General features: G+C 35.2%; 1 protein-coding gene across 3 annotated transcripts in view; it reads right to left on the minus strand.

Annotated features, from left to right (window-relative positions):
- The window catches only part of USP25 (ubiquitin specific peptidase 25), a 137,262-nt gene that overhangs the window by 85,874 nt on the left and 34,438 nt on the right, over positions 1 to 16,950 (minus strand). For 2 of the 3 annotated variants that reach the window (XM_014795498.2, XM_014795500.2), the window contains exons 4-5: positions 16,114 to 16,197; positions 8,325 to 8,448 (exon numbers count right to left, since the gene is read on the minus strand). In XM_014795498.2, coding sequence (XP_014650984.1) covers positions 8,325 to 8,448; positions 16,114 to 16,197 — 208 coding nt within the window. The remainder of the gene's footprint in view (positions 1 to 8,324; positions 8,449 to 16,113; positions 16,198 to 16,950) is intronic. The other variant, XM_004440736.3, reaches the window with a different exon arrangement.

Consider the following 16,950-nt stretch of genomic DNA (forward strand, 5'->3'; position numbering starts at 1 on the left):
GGTAAAATTAGGTACAAACTGTAATAACTGTTTGATTAGGACTCAAGAGATACATGCTCATTGCTCCTCAAAGTAACCTAAGATATAAAAATAAAAGAATATCCATTTCCTAAATTATATTTATATTTTGTCTGTACATGTATAGGTATATATATAATTAAATATTCATATAACTTAATTCTGTCATATGGTAAATATCATTATCACAAAAGTATGGGTTTTAAAGAAATAGGTGGATTATAATACTCCTTAGCCACACCATATGGTGGAATTATGGTACTAAAAGATGGTGGATGAAAGAATGTCATGACTTTGTGATCTCTTTGATTTAGAGCTTATAACACATTCAGTTTTGTATCACCAGGGACTTACAACATGCTTCAGTAGGTTTCCTTCTACCGCCTCCTCCTGGCTACTAAAGGACTTCATAAACACATCTATCACACTGCACCAAAAACATTTAATTAACCAGTCTCTCCCATTAGCATCTGGAGCACAGAAACACAGATCTGTTTCATCCCTAGAGCCTACATGATATATATAGGGGCTAAACAAGTGTTTGAAGTAAATGGACAATTAAGATGTTAGATGCTGCTATACCTCTTTGTTATTTTTTTAGCAAAAGCCCAACCTCCAGCCAAATACTACTCTATTCCTAAGCCCCTGTCCCTTTCTATAGTCCAGTACTGGCATAATGAATACAAACTTTCTATCAAGTCAAGTCCTACATAAGAGTTCCTTCCCTAGCCTCACCAAAGTAAAGCCAGTGATACTACACAGGCTTTGAATCAGCACAGAGTATGCACTAGCTATATTCCAGGTATTAAGCCTGCTAGTAGAGAGAAAGAAAAAAAAATAAACACTGCAAATCTCAGAGAGCTCAGAAATAGCGTATAACAAAATGTAGCATGCCAAGAAAGGCAACCCCAAAGCCACAATCAAAAACCAACCCACCCCTACACATTACCTGCTTTCTTATCTTCCCAACACTGGTCATGACCATGGCATTCAGCAATATAAAAAGATAACAAAATGTTTTGCTGTTTCTTTTCCTCCCACACACTATACTGAACGTTTAGTGCACTTACTTATGGTATATGTTTACCTTCCCATTAAAATTTTGCTACACTGATGTGGGTTTCGGTTTTTTGCTTGTTTTATTTTGTATTGTTATTTAAATTGCATTACAGCAGTAATGTTGCCAACATTCCACTTTAGATCATCTAAGTCCATTTTGGGGAAGCATCATACTCACTGGAAAACACGAATATCATTTAAGTTGCACAGATCAACCAAAAATAAAAGAAAAAAGAAGGAAGTGAGGGAGGAAAGGAGAGATGAAAGAAGGAAGGAATCATATTGTTAATTTACTTAAATAAAAACCAACTGGTGGGGCCAGCCCAGTGGCGCAAGCAGTTAAGTGTGTGCGCTCTGCTGCGGCGGCCCGGGGTTCGCAGGTTCAGATCTCGGGCACGCACTGACGCACCGCTTGTCAGGCCATGCTGTGGCAGCGTCCCACATAAAGTGGAGGAAGATGGGCACGGATGTTAGCCCAGGGACAGTATTCCTCAGCAAAAAGAGGAGGACTGGCAGATGTTAGCTCAGGGCTGATCTTCCTCACCAAAAAAAAAAAAAACCAACTGGTATCTTGATTGGATCACACTAAACCCATAAGTCAATTTAAGGAGAACTGATCAGTTTTACATGTTCAGTCCTCCAATTTGCAAAAGAGAACATATTTCCAATTATTTACATATTCATTAAAGTGTCTCAATGATATTTAACAATTTTCTTCTTGGAGTTCTTGTACATTTCTTATTAGATTTATTCCTGGTCTTTAATAGTTTCACGTGTTTTAAAAGGTAGCTTTTAAAATTTTACCTTCTCATTCTTTCCTATACATAGAAATATAATTTTTGTATATTGATTATTAATCAACATAGCTAAATACATTTTTTCTCCTTGGTAAGAATACTTTATTGAGGGATAATTTACATATAATAAGATATACAAATTTTAAATGGACAGTTCAGTGAAATTTTTTACATATGTATACACCCATATGACCACCACCTAGACCAAGATATAGAAAATTTCCATCATTCCAGAAAATTCTCTCAGGCCCTTTTTCAGCCAACAGTGTCCCAGATAATCACCATTCTGACTTCTATCACCATAAATCGGTTTTGCCTGTCCTTAAACATCACATAAATGCAATCACACAGCAGTTACTCTTTTGTGTCAACTTTCTTTCACTCAACATATTGTTTTGAGTATTCCTCCACATTTTTGCCAGTACCAGGGAAATGTTTTCCATTATATTGTTCAGTATTCCATTGTGTGAATATACCACTATTGTCTACTATTCTGCTCTTATGGATATTTGGTTGTTTACAGTTTTTAGTTATTATCAATAAAGGTACTCTGTGCTCCCTTCTCAATGGTCTATACCTAGGAGTGGAAATGCTAAATCCTAGCATAGTATATGTCGATATTCATTAGAAATTCCCAGTTTTCCAAAAAGGTTACACCATTATTCATTCTTACTAACACTATATGACATTCCAATTGCTCTACATGCTCACCAATACTTGGTATTGTCAGTCTTTTTCATTTTTGCTATTGTGATGGATATACAGTGGTGCCTGTTCTCTAATGAGATGACTCATCAAGCTTGCACTACCCAGATCACCACCATTTCTGCAATCTATCATCATATCCAATACGGCAACATATTCACAATCATACTAAGTACCATTTAAGGGACTCTATGTTTCTGACATAGAGGCTACCACTGCAGATCAGACATGTGACTGCTCCCAAAAGTTGACCTGTTTCTATCATGGTGAAGGAGTTCACATTGTACAGGGGGTGTGGCTGCCCACTCCTGGCAGACTGACTACATTAGTCCTTTGACCACTCCCCACCTGCCCCGACCTTTCTTAGGACTACAAGTGGTACCTCAGTGTTGCTGATACTTTTTCAAGTGACAGTGTTGCTGTTCCAGTCTTATCAGCCAACTCTGGCCATACCCTTGTGGCCCTTGGAACTAATCTGTTTCATATTTTCAACCCTTCCAGACCACTTGTAATCTGATAATGGTGCACCTTTTATCATAAAAGCCACTCAAAAATGAATGATAGTCAAAGTATTCAATGGACCTTCTACGCTTCCTACCATCCACGGACATCTGGTATTGTTGAGCCTTAGAATTCTCCTCATAAATCAACTTAAAAAGGTTTGCAATTGCCTCCCTCTCCTACCACACATCTTAAGGCAGTACCCCTCACAGCTGCTTCCTAGATAATGATCAGGATGAAAATGATAGTAGTTATAGAGACCAACTTAAAAATTGAGAATTTCGACCTAACCTCTCCTGGATATGATGTTCTTTTCTTTCTCCAAGTGGCAACTCTCAGCTGTCCTGGTTAGTAAACCCTCCAGGTGGCTCCCAAATTTAATTCCAGTTCAGACACCTGGATTTCCTTGTTGAACTGAATGGTCTTAGAATGTAAAGATAATGATTATTTGGTTGAGTACACTGCTCACCCAGTTTCATTACAGTGGCCCATGTTGGCCAAAGTGGGAAGCACAATGGGTCCCTGTAAATTTTATAAAAATGGCTTTGTTCCTCTTGTACCTGCCCTTCTGGACGAAAAGTTGGGTACAAGTAGGAAATTACTGGAAAAAAAGGTACAATTACTGGGACACACTGATTTTGTGGCAGTGGAGGCAATATAACCACCCCACATCTGGGGGTATAGGAGACATGAACAGGAGGGGCATTAATAATCTTTGTCTTTCAGAACTGCCCCTGGAGCCTTAATCACAAAGAAAAATGCCCTGGTGAGACTACCCCGCACTGTTTCACTGAGTATAATATTTTGGCAATTATTTTCTTTCCATTCATTGAAAATCATTTTATTATTTTCATGTTGTCTTATTGCTGTGTCAATTTGCGTCATTTGTCACTTTCTCTGTCACTAATTTTAGGATAATTCCACCTTTTTTCTCTGAGTACTTTTAAGATCTCAGTCTTAAGTGCTCTGGAGTATCACTGTAATGAACCTAGGTAAGGGTTTCTTTTAATTTTCCTGACTGGCATTTGTTGGGCCTTGTGAAATTACAGGTTATCTTTTCACTTCTGAAAAACTCTCAGTGATTATCTCTTTAAATTTGGCCTCTGACCCACTCTCTCCCCTCCTTGTGTAATACTAATTAATGTACATTAGACCTACTCACTTTTTTTTCCATGTCTTTCAACTTTCCTCTATATTTTCCATCTTTTTAGCTGTCTGTTACAGGTTGGATAATTTCTTCTCACATATCTTCCAGTCTACTAATATGTTCTTTAGCTACATCTAATCTGCTATTAAACCTAGGTCTTGTACTTTTTTTTTTTTACTTTAGTAATTCTAATTTTCATTTCCAGAAGATTATGTTCAGTTCTTTTTCAAATGTGTTAAATCATATTTTTAAGCATTTATTGTTTCCTTTAAAAGCTAAAGCATAGTTCTATCAATCACAATATCTAAATACATGAGTGCATTTTTGCTGTCTATTATTTTTGCTGATTCTCACAGTGACTTCTTCCCAAGTACCAGGGTAATTTTGACTGGTGGTGCTTGTAGAGCTTCAAAAGTTACTGAAGGGGATTCTTTGAGGCCAAGGATAAAGACAACTTCCTAGAGAGAGAATGTATCTTTGATTCTGCCAGGACCTAGAGACAACACAAATCCAACACCATTTAAAACTAATTTCCCAAGTTGGGATTTATTGGACCACTAAAGTGACACAAATTACCTGCAAAACCATGGTACAACTTCTCAGGGGCAAGTTTCATCACCTCAAATAGCACCCTTCAGAGCTAAGGCAACTATCTTTGTAGTGCTCTAGGGGTTCTGAAAGAGGGGGATACTTCTGATTTACCCTTATTGTGAATATGTCATCCTTTGACATACCACTTAATGAGGGGAATGATCTCCTATTAAAGCTCTCCAGCATACACAGATGATGTCCTTTGACTTCTTTTTCCCACCCTCAACAAGGATATCATAACTGAAGTTTATACACACAAGCAAATTTACACACACAGGCAAATTCTATCACATCAAAAAGTGACTTTCAGTGTGCTGAACTTATTCCTTCGGCTTCCTGCTTTCACTTTGATTTTAGTAAAATGTTTAAATATTTTATATCCAACAGAAACAACACATTCCAGTTGTTTCCACTAGAAAATTTGTCTTAGTCTACTATATTTCTTGAAATAGCTGGAGGTGTGCTCTTTTAACTAGAACCTAGCCCTACCTTCTACCCAGCTAGGTCAAAGTCATTTCATAATGCAAGCCATTTTCACAAGAAATATGCCATAGACACAAACCTGTCACAACGTAGTTTATTAGTAAATTTCAACTATCTATACCCTACTTGTTCCCTATCTAAGCAATGATAACCAAGAGATAATTATAATATAATACATCCAATCCTGACATTAATGAGTAATTATATTAAGAAGTACACTTTAAAAATGTTCAACTTAAAAAACTTTACCATGAAATTTGAGTGCCTAAACACAGGATTATAAGATATAAAAAGATAGGCTTTATCTCATCTAATTATACACAATAATGTAGTATTCCAAATGTGTGAATTCATACTAAAGTATGTCTATTGAAATATAACCACAGTCAAATGATCCCAGGATTTTATTTTGGCAAGATTACATCATCTGAACTTGGATAATGAACAAGTAGTTAAATTTACTTTTAAGCATGATACATAATTTGCATAATTTTGCCTTTTGAATTTAGAGTCCTAAGCCTTAATAAAACCCATAAAAACAAATATATCTTTGCCAAATGTGTAGCTAGAACTGACATTTCCTTTTCTGTGATACAATGTGATTTACATATGTGCTTATTAACTGCCTATTTTGCATTTAACACTTTTTGTTAACTGTAAATTATAAAACCTATATATAAAAAAATTACATTTTGCAACAGTAAATTAACACGACTTTTTACTTCTACAGAGTATAATTTAATGTAACATTTTATGGCATATTACACTATGCCAAAGCTCTGTAATGTTATCTACAATAAAAATATTTATAAAATATTTACTATTTTAAAAGTACATTAAAATTTAAAAGACCAAGAATAAAAAAGAGCATTATCTTATTTTATTTTCCATTTGGACAAAAATGAATATCTAAAACAATATATAATATATACATTAAACTTAATAACAGATTAGGAATAGTTTTAATCCCTTAACTCAAGTTATTTTTACTTTTTATTATCTAATTAGTACATGTTCTTTTTTTTTTTTTTTTTAAAGATTTTATTTATTTTATTTTTTCCCCCCAAAGCCCCAGTGGATAGTTGTATGTTGTAGCTGCACATCCTTCTAGTTGCTGTATGCGGGACTCGGCCTCAGGATGAACGGAGAAGTGGTGCCTCGATGCGCACCCGGGATCCGAACCCGGGCCACCAGCATCGCAGTGCGTGCACTTAACCACCAAGCCACAGGGCCGGCCCAGTACATGTTCTTTTAATTAGAAAACACATGATATAAAACTACTGATAATATTTGGTATATAAGCTTCCAGGGTTTTATAAATTTATATACTAATATAAATTCATTAAAAAATATACATATACGCTTTAAAATAATATTTGTATCATAGTATATATTCTATTTTATAACCTCTTTTTCACATAATAGATCATCATTCCCCTTAAACATGAAATCCAACTCACGTTATTTCATGTTTAAAATATTTCTCAAAGCTGAAATATCGTCAAGTTTTATAATATTAAAGATAATTATTTCATTCCAATCCATTTTTTTAAGACAAAACCTAATTTTATAATTGTTCCAAAACCTTGCAAAATAAGCCTGACTATTTTTGGTTTTCATTTAAAATTAGCATTAAATGTTATTAGCCACAATGAAAGAGAACAATGGATTTTAATTAAGTCTTTCCCTCTTAAAATAATGTCTTACAAAGTAGTTTCCAAAGTATCATTTAAAAACATTAAGAAGTATTACTAAGAAAAATTAGTGCCTTTGCTACACATAGCATTTTGAGACATCTCTTACCATACAATAATCTCAGATTACTTAGAAAGAAATATAGTACTGATATTGTGCCAAGGGAAATTATCTGAGGAAGCTGGTACATTCTGCTACCAAACAACTGTGTTACAGGGAAAAGAACACTGAAGTCATAACACCCATCTTAGCTGTGTACCTTTGGAAAATCATTTAACCTCTTATAAGATAAATTTCTTCTTCAGTAAGATAGAGTTACCACAGCTTCCAAAGAGTTGTTTAGAAGATCATACAGTCATGCATCACTTAATGACAGCGATATGTTCTGAGAAATGCATCATTAGCTGATTTTCTCATTGCATGCACATCACACAGTGTGCTGACACAAACCTAGATGATTTAGCCCACAACATACCTAGGGTATATGGTACTAATCTTACGGGACCACCACTGTATATGCAGTTCATCACTGACCAAAATGTCATTATGCAGCACATGACTGTAGCTACTTATAACTTAAAGTTTTTTAAATCAACATGGCTTTGTAATAAAATCAAATTTATTTATTTGATCCTTCAGTGGATCAAATTATTTTAAACGAAAAAGTTTTGGTTATTAAATCAAAAGATGTATTCCATCACATCTCTTGGAATCTTGCCCAATTCTTAAAAAAAAAAAAAAACCCATAAAGATACTACTGTATTATATATATACCATATTATAGATCAGAGGTTGGTAAACTACAACGCATGGACCAAATGCAGCTGGCAGCCTGTTTTTGTAAATCAGGATTCATTGGAACACAGCCACACTCATTAAATTATGTATTATCTATAACTGCTTTTGCACTACAACACCAGAGGTGACTAATTGTGACAGAAACCATATGGCCCACAAAGCCTAAAATATTTACTATTGGCCCTTTACAGAAGAATTTTGCTGACCCCTTCTATAAATTACTATAAATTGAATTGGACAATGTATCCAAAAGGGATTGGGGGGAAAAAAATCAAACTTTAAAATATACACCTAAATTTAATGCCCTAAAATGCCACTCCAAAAGTCCTAAAAATCTAAGCTTCAAATGCAATTGGAACTAGAATATGAAAATTTTGGTTACATAAAATATAAAAACAATACTGGAGTATATTAATAGCTTATTTAGAATAACAAAGTATATTTTTGTGCCTCTTGAAATTAAGTAAAGCCAATTATTATTTCTATTATAAATAGTACTTATATCTACTTTATACAAATTATGTTTTTACCTGCTAATGGCTTGCTCCTCATCAGTTATTCCAGTCTCCCTGAATGCCCTGTTTGATTCCGCCAAACTCAAGGCAATTGCTCTCTGAAGATCATCTTTATCATCTCCAGTGAGATCAATCACATCTGAAAAGCAAAACTAACTTTCTCAAAATTAAAAGTCAAACAAAATGAAAGGTAATCTTATTATGGAGATTTTATACCCAATATACCCTTTCAAACCAAAGCCAGCACCAACTTAATTCTGCATAACAGCCTCTCTGAAGAGAATGCAAACACATTTTAAATTGAATATACTTTGAAACTTAATGTTCTTCTCTATAAAATATACCCAAAAGCAATAAGGGCATAAATATTTTTCATTGCAGAGGAACCTCAATATTTACTATGAAGTCTCTGATTAAAAGATAATAAGCAGAAAGACTGCTAAAAAGTTGCTTCACCAACAAAATTTGAAATCAACATAATTAAACATTTACATTTACGCTTTCTGAGGTTAACCCAAATACACACACATTACAGCTCATCATACTACCACCTAGATGTTATCAAAGTATAATAATTAACAACTGAGCTCTCAAAAATTGTTTTAGAAACTAATTGACCATAGAGATAGATAGATAGATGTTTACATATACATTTTTTAAAGCCCGGAAGAATGTGCCAAATTGTTAACAGTGGTTAAGTTTGATGAAGAGGGTTATGGGAGGAGGAAGTGTAAGGATGTTTCATTTTTCTACTTTAAATACTTCTATACCATCTGAATTATTTAATAAACATGCAGTCCTTTTAAGCTAAAAAAAGGTTTTCATTTCGCAAAAAGAAACACACAAATAAATGAAACTATTCTCTTTTCTTCATGAAAGAAAATAGTTTACCCTAAAAGTATTCTTTTTCCAAAGAATAAAGGCTACAAGTATTACCACTTTCAGAAAAACACTTTTTAATCCAATTTTCCAATATATATTGGTCAATTTACTTAACCCAGAAGACAACAATAATACTCCCATTACCATTTAAACAATGCTAAGAACTATAATATGCTGCTAAGTAGGGGATTACAAGACAATATGATGAGAAATAGAAAGAAGTATAGCTGTTATTACCTTATCTTTGTGTGGCTGGGATTATGCTTATTGGTATTTTGGACAAGTTTTGTATTCATTTTGTTTATTTGTATTTGAGACATGTCAAAAATTAATTTTTTTCGTTGTAATCCTATAAGTTTACAAGCGGGAAACAAACAAAAAGGAGTAGGGGATGGGAGATAAAATGCTTGCATTTTACCATCTAGCTGTAGGGTTATACAGATGCTAGAAAAGAATATTCCACACTCAACAAGAAAGAAATAACATATATTGAAGTCTGCTTCTATTGTTATGTATACTTTTTCTCCAAACGGTAGCTTACAAGAATATTAAAAATATTAGAAATAATAGTTGGCCATGGAAGATATTTTTTAATGACCTCAGAAAGTATAATAAAACCTCACAAAATGTAGTAAGTAGGGTCCAAAAAAATTCAATCAAGTAAAATGTAGAACACATAACAAGGTAATTGAAATGATGGAGTATGCCTAAACATATTAGCAGGCCACAGGTTTCCTAAGTCCAGCTTACAAGACCCACATACACCCAGACCACAGCTGATGATGGGTGTCACCTGAGAGTAACCACCCAGTCCAACTTAAATACTGATGAAGCAGAAGCTAGGACTAGATAGGTAGGAAACGGCCTCATAAAAATGAGAACTATCTTGGTCATTAAATAATGACTCACTCTTAGGTGAGTAAAGAGAGAATAATAGAAATAAAGGAAATAAGATGAAAATCACAAAAAAAAAAGGTTTTGGGGATATGATCACTTAGCGCTCAGACTCCATTCTCTCATCCTCCAAGTACTCTTTCTTCAACTACAGAAGCTGGAAAGATCAAAACATACAAACAAATCTATTTTCCCGATTCACTGCAGTTAAGGTTCTGGATAAAATTTAGATTCCACCAACTGGATGCACTAACATGAGTTTTGGAAGGCAGAAGTGAGGGGGAAGCCCTTTCCTACTGCTTTTGGCTGTTTTCTCCAGCATGACTGAACAGATTGGGTTGTTCCACAGTGGCTTTTCAGTGTCCAATTTTCAGCTTCAGGAATGTCAAGAGATAGAGTAGAAGTGGCAACTAGACTCTGCATTCCAATGTCCAGGCACAGCTCAGCAGCAGTTACCTAATCCTGGCTGCTTGTTCCCTGGGCTGCAGCTAGAGTATGTTCTTAAACTCAGGGGTCCCAGAGGCAGCCTCCTGATTCACTCATTGCCTTCCTGATTGTGGCAGAGGGAGAGCTTCCCTGGCTGGCCAGTCCCATGAGAATCTGGGAGTCATTTCTGAAAGCCGAGCTAGAGATCCTTCCTCCAGTCCTTCCGGTGATTTTTTAAGAACCTAATCCTCCCCTGTATTAAATTTCTTCTTTGAAACTATCTGGAGTGTTTACTGTTTCATCACTGACAAGTAAACCAAACTGGCTAAAGCAGAAACTCATTTAGAAATAGCAACAACTTAAACTTAGAGCTTCTCCATAATTTATCAATTGCAACTCAAGCAACATAAAAGCAAAAAACAAGGCAAGATGTTTTTAACTCTATCTCATACAAGAAATAGAAAACTGAAGTTGTGAGAAATGAAGTATATCATTGTAAGAATAAAGAATGGTGGACAGGGCCGGCCCCGTGGCTTAACGGTTAAGTGCGTGCGCTCGGCTGCCGGCGGCCCGGGGTTCGGATCCCGGGTGTTAACCGACGCACCGCTCCTCCGGCCATGCTGAGGCCGCGTCCCACATACAGCAACTAGAAGGATGTGCAGCTATGACAGACAACTATCTACTGGCGCTTTGGGGGAAAAATAAATAAATAAAATCTTTAAAAAAAAAAAAAAGAATGGTGGACAGACTTCAAATTTAAGTCTTCTATTAAATCCAGTGGGATTTCCTTCAGACTAGCAGTTCTCCAAGTGTAGTCCATGGATCTTTAGGGATCCCCTATAGCCGTATGAGGGAAAGGGGTTCCTTAAGTAAAAAATATTCTCATAACACTAAGGTGTCATCTGCCTTTTCTACTGTGGTCACATTTGCACTGATGATGCAAAACAACAATGCATAAAACTGGTGCACCTAGCACACAAACCAAGGCAGTAGCACCAAGTTGTGTGAGCAATTCATTGTATTACACACAACTATGCATACTCACTATTCAAAAAAAAAAAAAGCCAGTCTCCCTTAAGTCCTTGACAAAAAGGGAAAAATCAGTTTTCTTAAATCTCAAACACTGACAAATTTTCTTTTAATTCTATGTGACAAATAGGAAGTATGCATAGTACTTCTGCTGTATATCCAAAGCACACTGTTGCTAAAGAAAAAACACAAGTGCAATGCTTGAGCTGCAAGCTGAAGTAGCTGATATTTTTCATGGTACACTATTTTTACTTGAAAGATCAACTGACAAACCACAAGCTATGATTATTCAGACTTGAGTAACTGACAGATGTTTTCTCGAAAATAAACAAAGCAAATCTGTTACTTGAAGGAGAATGAATGACAGTATTTGTCGTCAATGATTAATAGAGAATTTTCAAGCAAAAATCAGAACTTTGGAAAACTTGTTTCCACCACTATGAGTGTTTCCACCACTATGGATATCTTCCCAAAACTTAAAAGGATTTCTGGTGAAATCAGGTGATATTAACAATTTCAATTTCTTTTATAATGTAGATATTCTTCCAACATTTGAAGGGAAATCTCTTCCAAATTACCAATGCACAGTATTATAAAATCATGCATGGGTAAACAACCCATTCAAAGAGCAAGGTAAGCGATAAAGACACTAGAAGCATCTTTTGTTCTAATATTTGGTCTTTGACCCTGGATCCTGACACAGAGCTTCTAAATCACCTGGCATTTCCTGGGTGATAAGAGCATCCTTTGTTCTAATGAAGTGATTCTTGGTGGGCTCCTGTATAGCTTCAGGATGGGCACTGATCACAAGAAAGACCAAGCCATGATTAGAAGCTTAGAACTTTGAGCCCCATGTCCCATCCTCTGGGGAGCAGACAGGGGCTAGAAATTAAGTTAATAATAGATCATGCCCACCTGATGAAGCCTCCATAAAAATTCCTAAAGTACAGGCTCAGAGAGCTTCTGGGTTAGTGAATATATGCACATGCTGGGAGGGTGGCATACCCCAAATCCATGAGACAGAAGCTCCTGCACTCAGGACCCTTCCAGACCTTGCCCTAAGTACCTCAACACCTGGATATCCATCTGTATCCATTATCAGATCCTGTATTACATAATAAACAGGTAAATGTGTTTCCCTGAGTTCTGTGAGCCCTTATAGCAAATTATCAAACTTGAGGAGGGTGTCATGGGAACCCCCAATATGTAGCCAAATCAGACAGAAGTATGGGTAACCTGGGAACCCACTACTTCTAACTGGCATCTAAAGTGGGGGCAGTCTTGTGTGACTGCCCTTAACCTGTGGGATCTGATGCTACCTCCAGGTAGTGTCAGAATTGAACTGAATTGTAGGACACCCAGCTGGTGTCAGAGAATTGGTCAGGTGTGGGAAAAAGTCACACATCTGGTGTCAGAAGTATTGAGTGTGGGCAGAGGAAGAAACAAGCAATGGTAGCCTTTAATGCTAGAAAGGTTGGTTGGCCAGAGACTACTGTCCTCAACTGAAAAGCTGGGACTTTTTCCTTTAAGCAATGGAGAAAGTTTATTTATTATATGTAGTTTCACTGTAATTACCATAATTTTCTCCATGATGTTCCCATTATTCCATAAAGCCTCTTCTTCCCATAAGATATTTTAGAACAATATGGCAATCCTGAAAGAAGACTATTATAACCTACTCACATACCAAATACATATGACTTTAAGATCAGATATTAATAAAGTAAAATGCTATTTCAATACAATGGTTAAATCTGAATTTCTTCTTTTTTTGGAGTTAGTGGAGTGATTTCCATAAAACATGTAATGAACTACCAATTTCACAATGAAAACTAGCCCTCTATGATTTTCTTATACACTCACACTCAAAAAGGAACAGAGAATAAACTTGGCGTAAACAATTTCTAATTGGCAAAACTAAATAAAAGTTTAGCCTGTGTAACAAAGTATTATGAATATTTTTATATCTGTGCCATGGGAGGACCTTGGTAAAACACTCAAACTTTGTTTTAACCAACCCTCCCTCTAGTATTAGTGTGAACACAATTCAAGGGCACAGGCATGTTAGTGTTAGTTGAATACCACTGTAGAAAATCACACATTACAAAAGCCTATGAACAGTAATCTCCAACATTTTCAAGACTGCTCAAATTAAAACATTTTTCTGTAAGGTCGGAAATATATATACCAAAACATAACACTCACCCTAAAAATTCTTGTACATCCCAAAGAATTACCATTTCAGCAAAACTTAAATACCAACTACCAAACATTTTTCTGCTAACTCCAAAATATAGGCAGTCATCAGCTTGTCAATGAATTAGACTTCAAATGTATGCATTGTTTTAACTCATACTTCAATTTCCCATAAAAACAGTACATTAAATGACAAAAGGCTTCCAAGTTAGTTAAAAAAAAAACCTACTTAGCCCATAATATAGTTGAACCACAATATATGTAAAGATTTTGATTTTAGAAGGAAAAAAAGCTCTTCCATTGTTTTCCTTATCTACATAAGGCTAAGCATACGTGAAATACTTTATTTTATAAGCCACGTTTATATTTACCACCAGCAAAGATTTCTGGGCAGGAGAATGATGTGAGCAGAAAGAACTCTGTTCTGGGACTTAGGAGTTAAGAGTCTTGAACAAGAGTTTGAGAAGAGTTGTAGTAAGAATATATAGCAGGACAGGAGCAACTGAAGGAAAAGTATGCATACAAAAATTGATAGAACTGCAAACTAAATGGTTGTCTTGGGTGATTAGGAAGAGCAGTAAAAAAAAATTTTTTTTTTAAATAAAAAAATAAAATCACTGGGCCACCGGAAGTTGCAATGCCCTTAAGAGAGAAAGGCAAATAGGAACATAGGGATGGTCAGCAGGAGATCAGAAATGAGAATACTACCATTCTCCCTCTCACTATTCATCTCCTGAGCCAAATATACTCCTGCCTGGAGGCCCTAACCTGGGATGCACTTCCCTCAGACATCCACGAGCTTCGCTCCCTCACTTCACTCAGGTATCTGTATAACTGTGACCTCATCCAAGAGACATTCCTTGACTGACCCTTTATCTCAAATAGCATATCCCAAGCCTGACCTACAACCACATCCCCGTCACCTCTGTCCCTTTACCCTGCTTTATTGTTCTTCATGAACTTACGACTATCTGACATTATTTATTTATTGCTTACTGTCTGTCTCCCCCCTTTGTAAACTGACACTCTTTGTGTTTTTGTGTTTTTTTTAATGGTGTAAAAGTACCTAATACATATTAGGCAATCAATAAATATTTGTTAAGCAAATAAAGGTTAATATCTAGCCTATGGAATAGAGATAAAAATTAATGAGTCATCTTCATAGTGGCACTAACTAGAAGACTTAAGAACATATGCTTTATCCATCTAAAATTTTTTCTAGTAAGTCAAAGGACAAATAGAATAAGGTATCATGTTAAAAGAATACTTAAAAGCAAGAAGACACAAGCAATGTAAATTATGCTCTCCCATACTCCTCTGCCCTCAGTCAGCTATCTTAAAGATGTTTCTACTTTTCCAATCTTCTTACTGCTGAACTCAGATTCTCTAAAACAGTGATGTCCAATAGAACTTTCTGTGATGATGGAAATGTACTATTATCTGCACTGTCCAATATGGTAGGCACTAGATACATATGACTACTATTTAAAATGTATCTAGTGCAACAGAAGAACTAAATTTTAACATTAATTTTAATTTATATTTAAATTTAGGTTGCCACACGTGACTGTCGGCAACTATATTGAGATGGTCTTGTTCTGTTTTTAATAACAGCTGCTAAACTTATAAAGGCAGCACTGGTAAGGAAGGAAGGTGGATAGTAAAGGAGCCATTCGTGAGTTTTGTCATCAATTTTACTATGTTTTCAAACTTGGATTGTGGAAAAAAAATAAAGTTAACATTCTATATTAATCAACAAAAAGTGCAAACACCCATGGCTATCATTCTGCCCTAAAATTAAATAAAATTCATAAAGTTATGCAAGTCATTCTATAGCAAATGTGTTAACACAATATAAGCCTAATTGCATGCAACCAGTTACAAGTAACTTTCACACCATCGTAGAATTTCATTTTTAAGCTTAAGCTTAACTTTTGGTGAATCATCAAAACAATTTTATGCATTAGAAATCTCTATGGAAAAAGAGATTTAACTTTCATGGCATTAATTTTTTTCTCTCTGAAGTTCCTTGTTTAATAAATTTGGGGAATGGAAAAACTATCAGTGTTCAAATAATAAAATCCTAAACTGCCTAACGTAAGTGATTTGCCCTCAGCAGATACAAGAGCACTAGACTTGGATCTATCACTTGTCCTTTAAATCATTTTTAGGCTGGCCAAGCAACATAACCAAGACCAGAGTTCTAGGACAGAACTTCAACATTTTTCCCACTTTCTATGCAGTCCTTACCAAATAAATACACTGATTCTAAATTCGTGAAGGATCGACCACTTAACACTCATTCCAATGTGTTATAGCAATTTCTCTAAAACTTAAGCCAATATGTGACATTATTTTCTGTGTTAAAATTACCTACCCAAATCCCTCTTATCTTTTGATCCATACTTTGATTGCTCAATTGTAGTACATCTCGTTCTGGTGGGCATATACTGTTTTTTTCCTGTTTTAAAAAAGTTCAAAAGAATTTAATGGTCATGAAAGAAAGAATATTACTATTGAATTTCAAATGGACAAAAGCCTTGTAAGGTCATGTCTATGACAGAGTTTGCCACGACACAAAAACTTCACAGAATCTCTCCTATGACTATTAGTAGTACACCTATAATATCTTCATATCTTGCATCGTTTCCTCCTTTGCATTAGTATTTTTTACTGAAAAATTCCAACACAATTTTATTTTCAATTTAAGCTGGAGGTGGGAGGTACTCATTTGACAATTTACAATATCCAATGTGGACATGAAATCCAAGTAATGAAAATAAGTGCCTAAAATTTTTGTTAATAATACTATAAATGATTTCAGCCTTTTCCCAGAATTCAACAGTTATTAAATTACAGTATAGAATGTTACCAAAGCAATATAAAAACTCCAGGTACAATACTTAATTCCTTATTACACAGAATATAAGCTTTCCTTGAAATGTTTCTTTTTTCTCTCAAAAATGAAAGGTAAAAATACACTATAAAGGCCAATCATTGTCCTACTAACTAGTGAAAATGTAATTACTCCTTCAATATTAAATGAAGGTTCACAAATATGTCTTCTTCAAATCGAGTGACATAATTTACTTTATCTTCTGATGTACCCAGCTATGGATACATGAACATTTCCCCACAAGCCCCAAATGTGACTTCTATGGGATATTAGTTTAAAAGCTGAATTTTTCTACTCATTAAAAAAACATGTATTTTA

This window comes from Ceratotherium simum, chromosome 27, assembly GCF_057802395.1.
Source record: "Ceratotherium simum simum isolate JZ-2026a chromosome 27, ASM5780239v1, whole genome shotgun sequence".
NCBI lineage: Eukaryota > Metazoa > Chordata > Mammalia > Perissodactyla > Rhinocerotidae > Ceratotherium > Ceratotherium simum.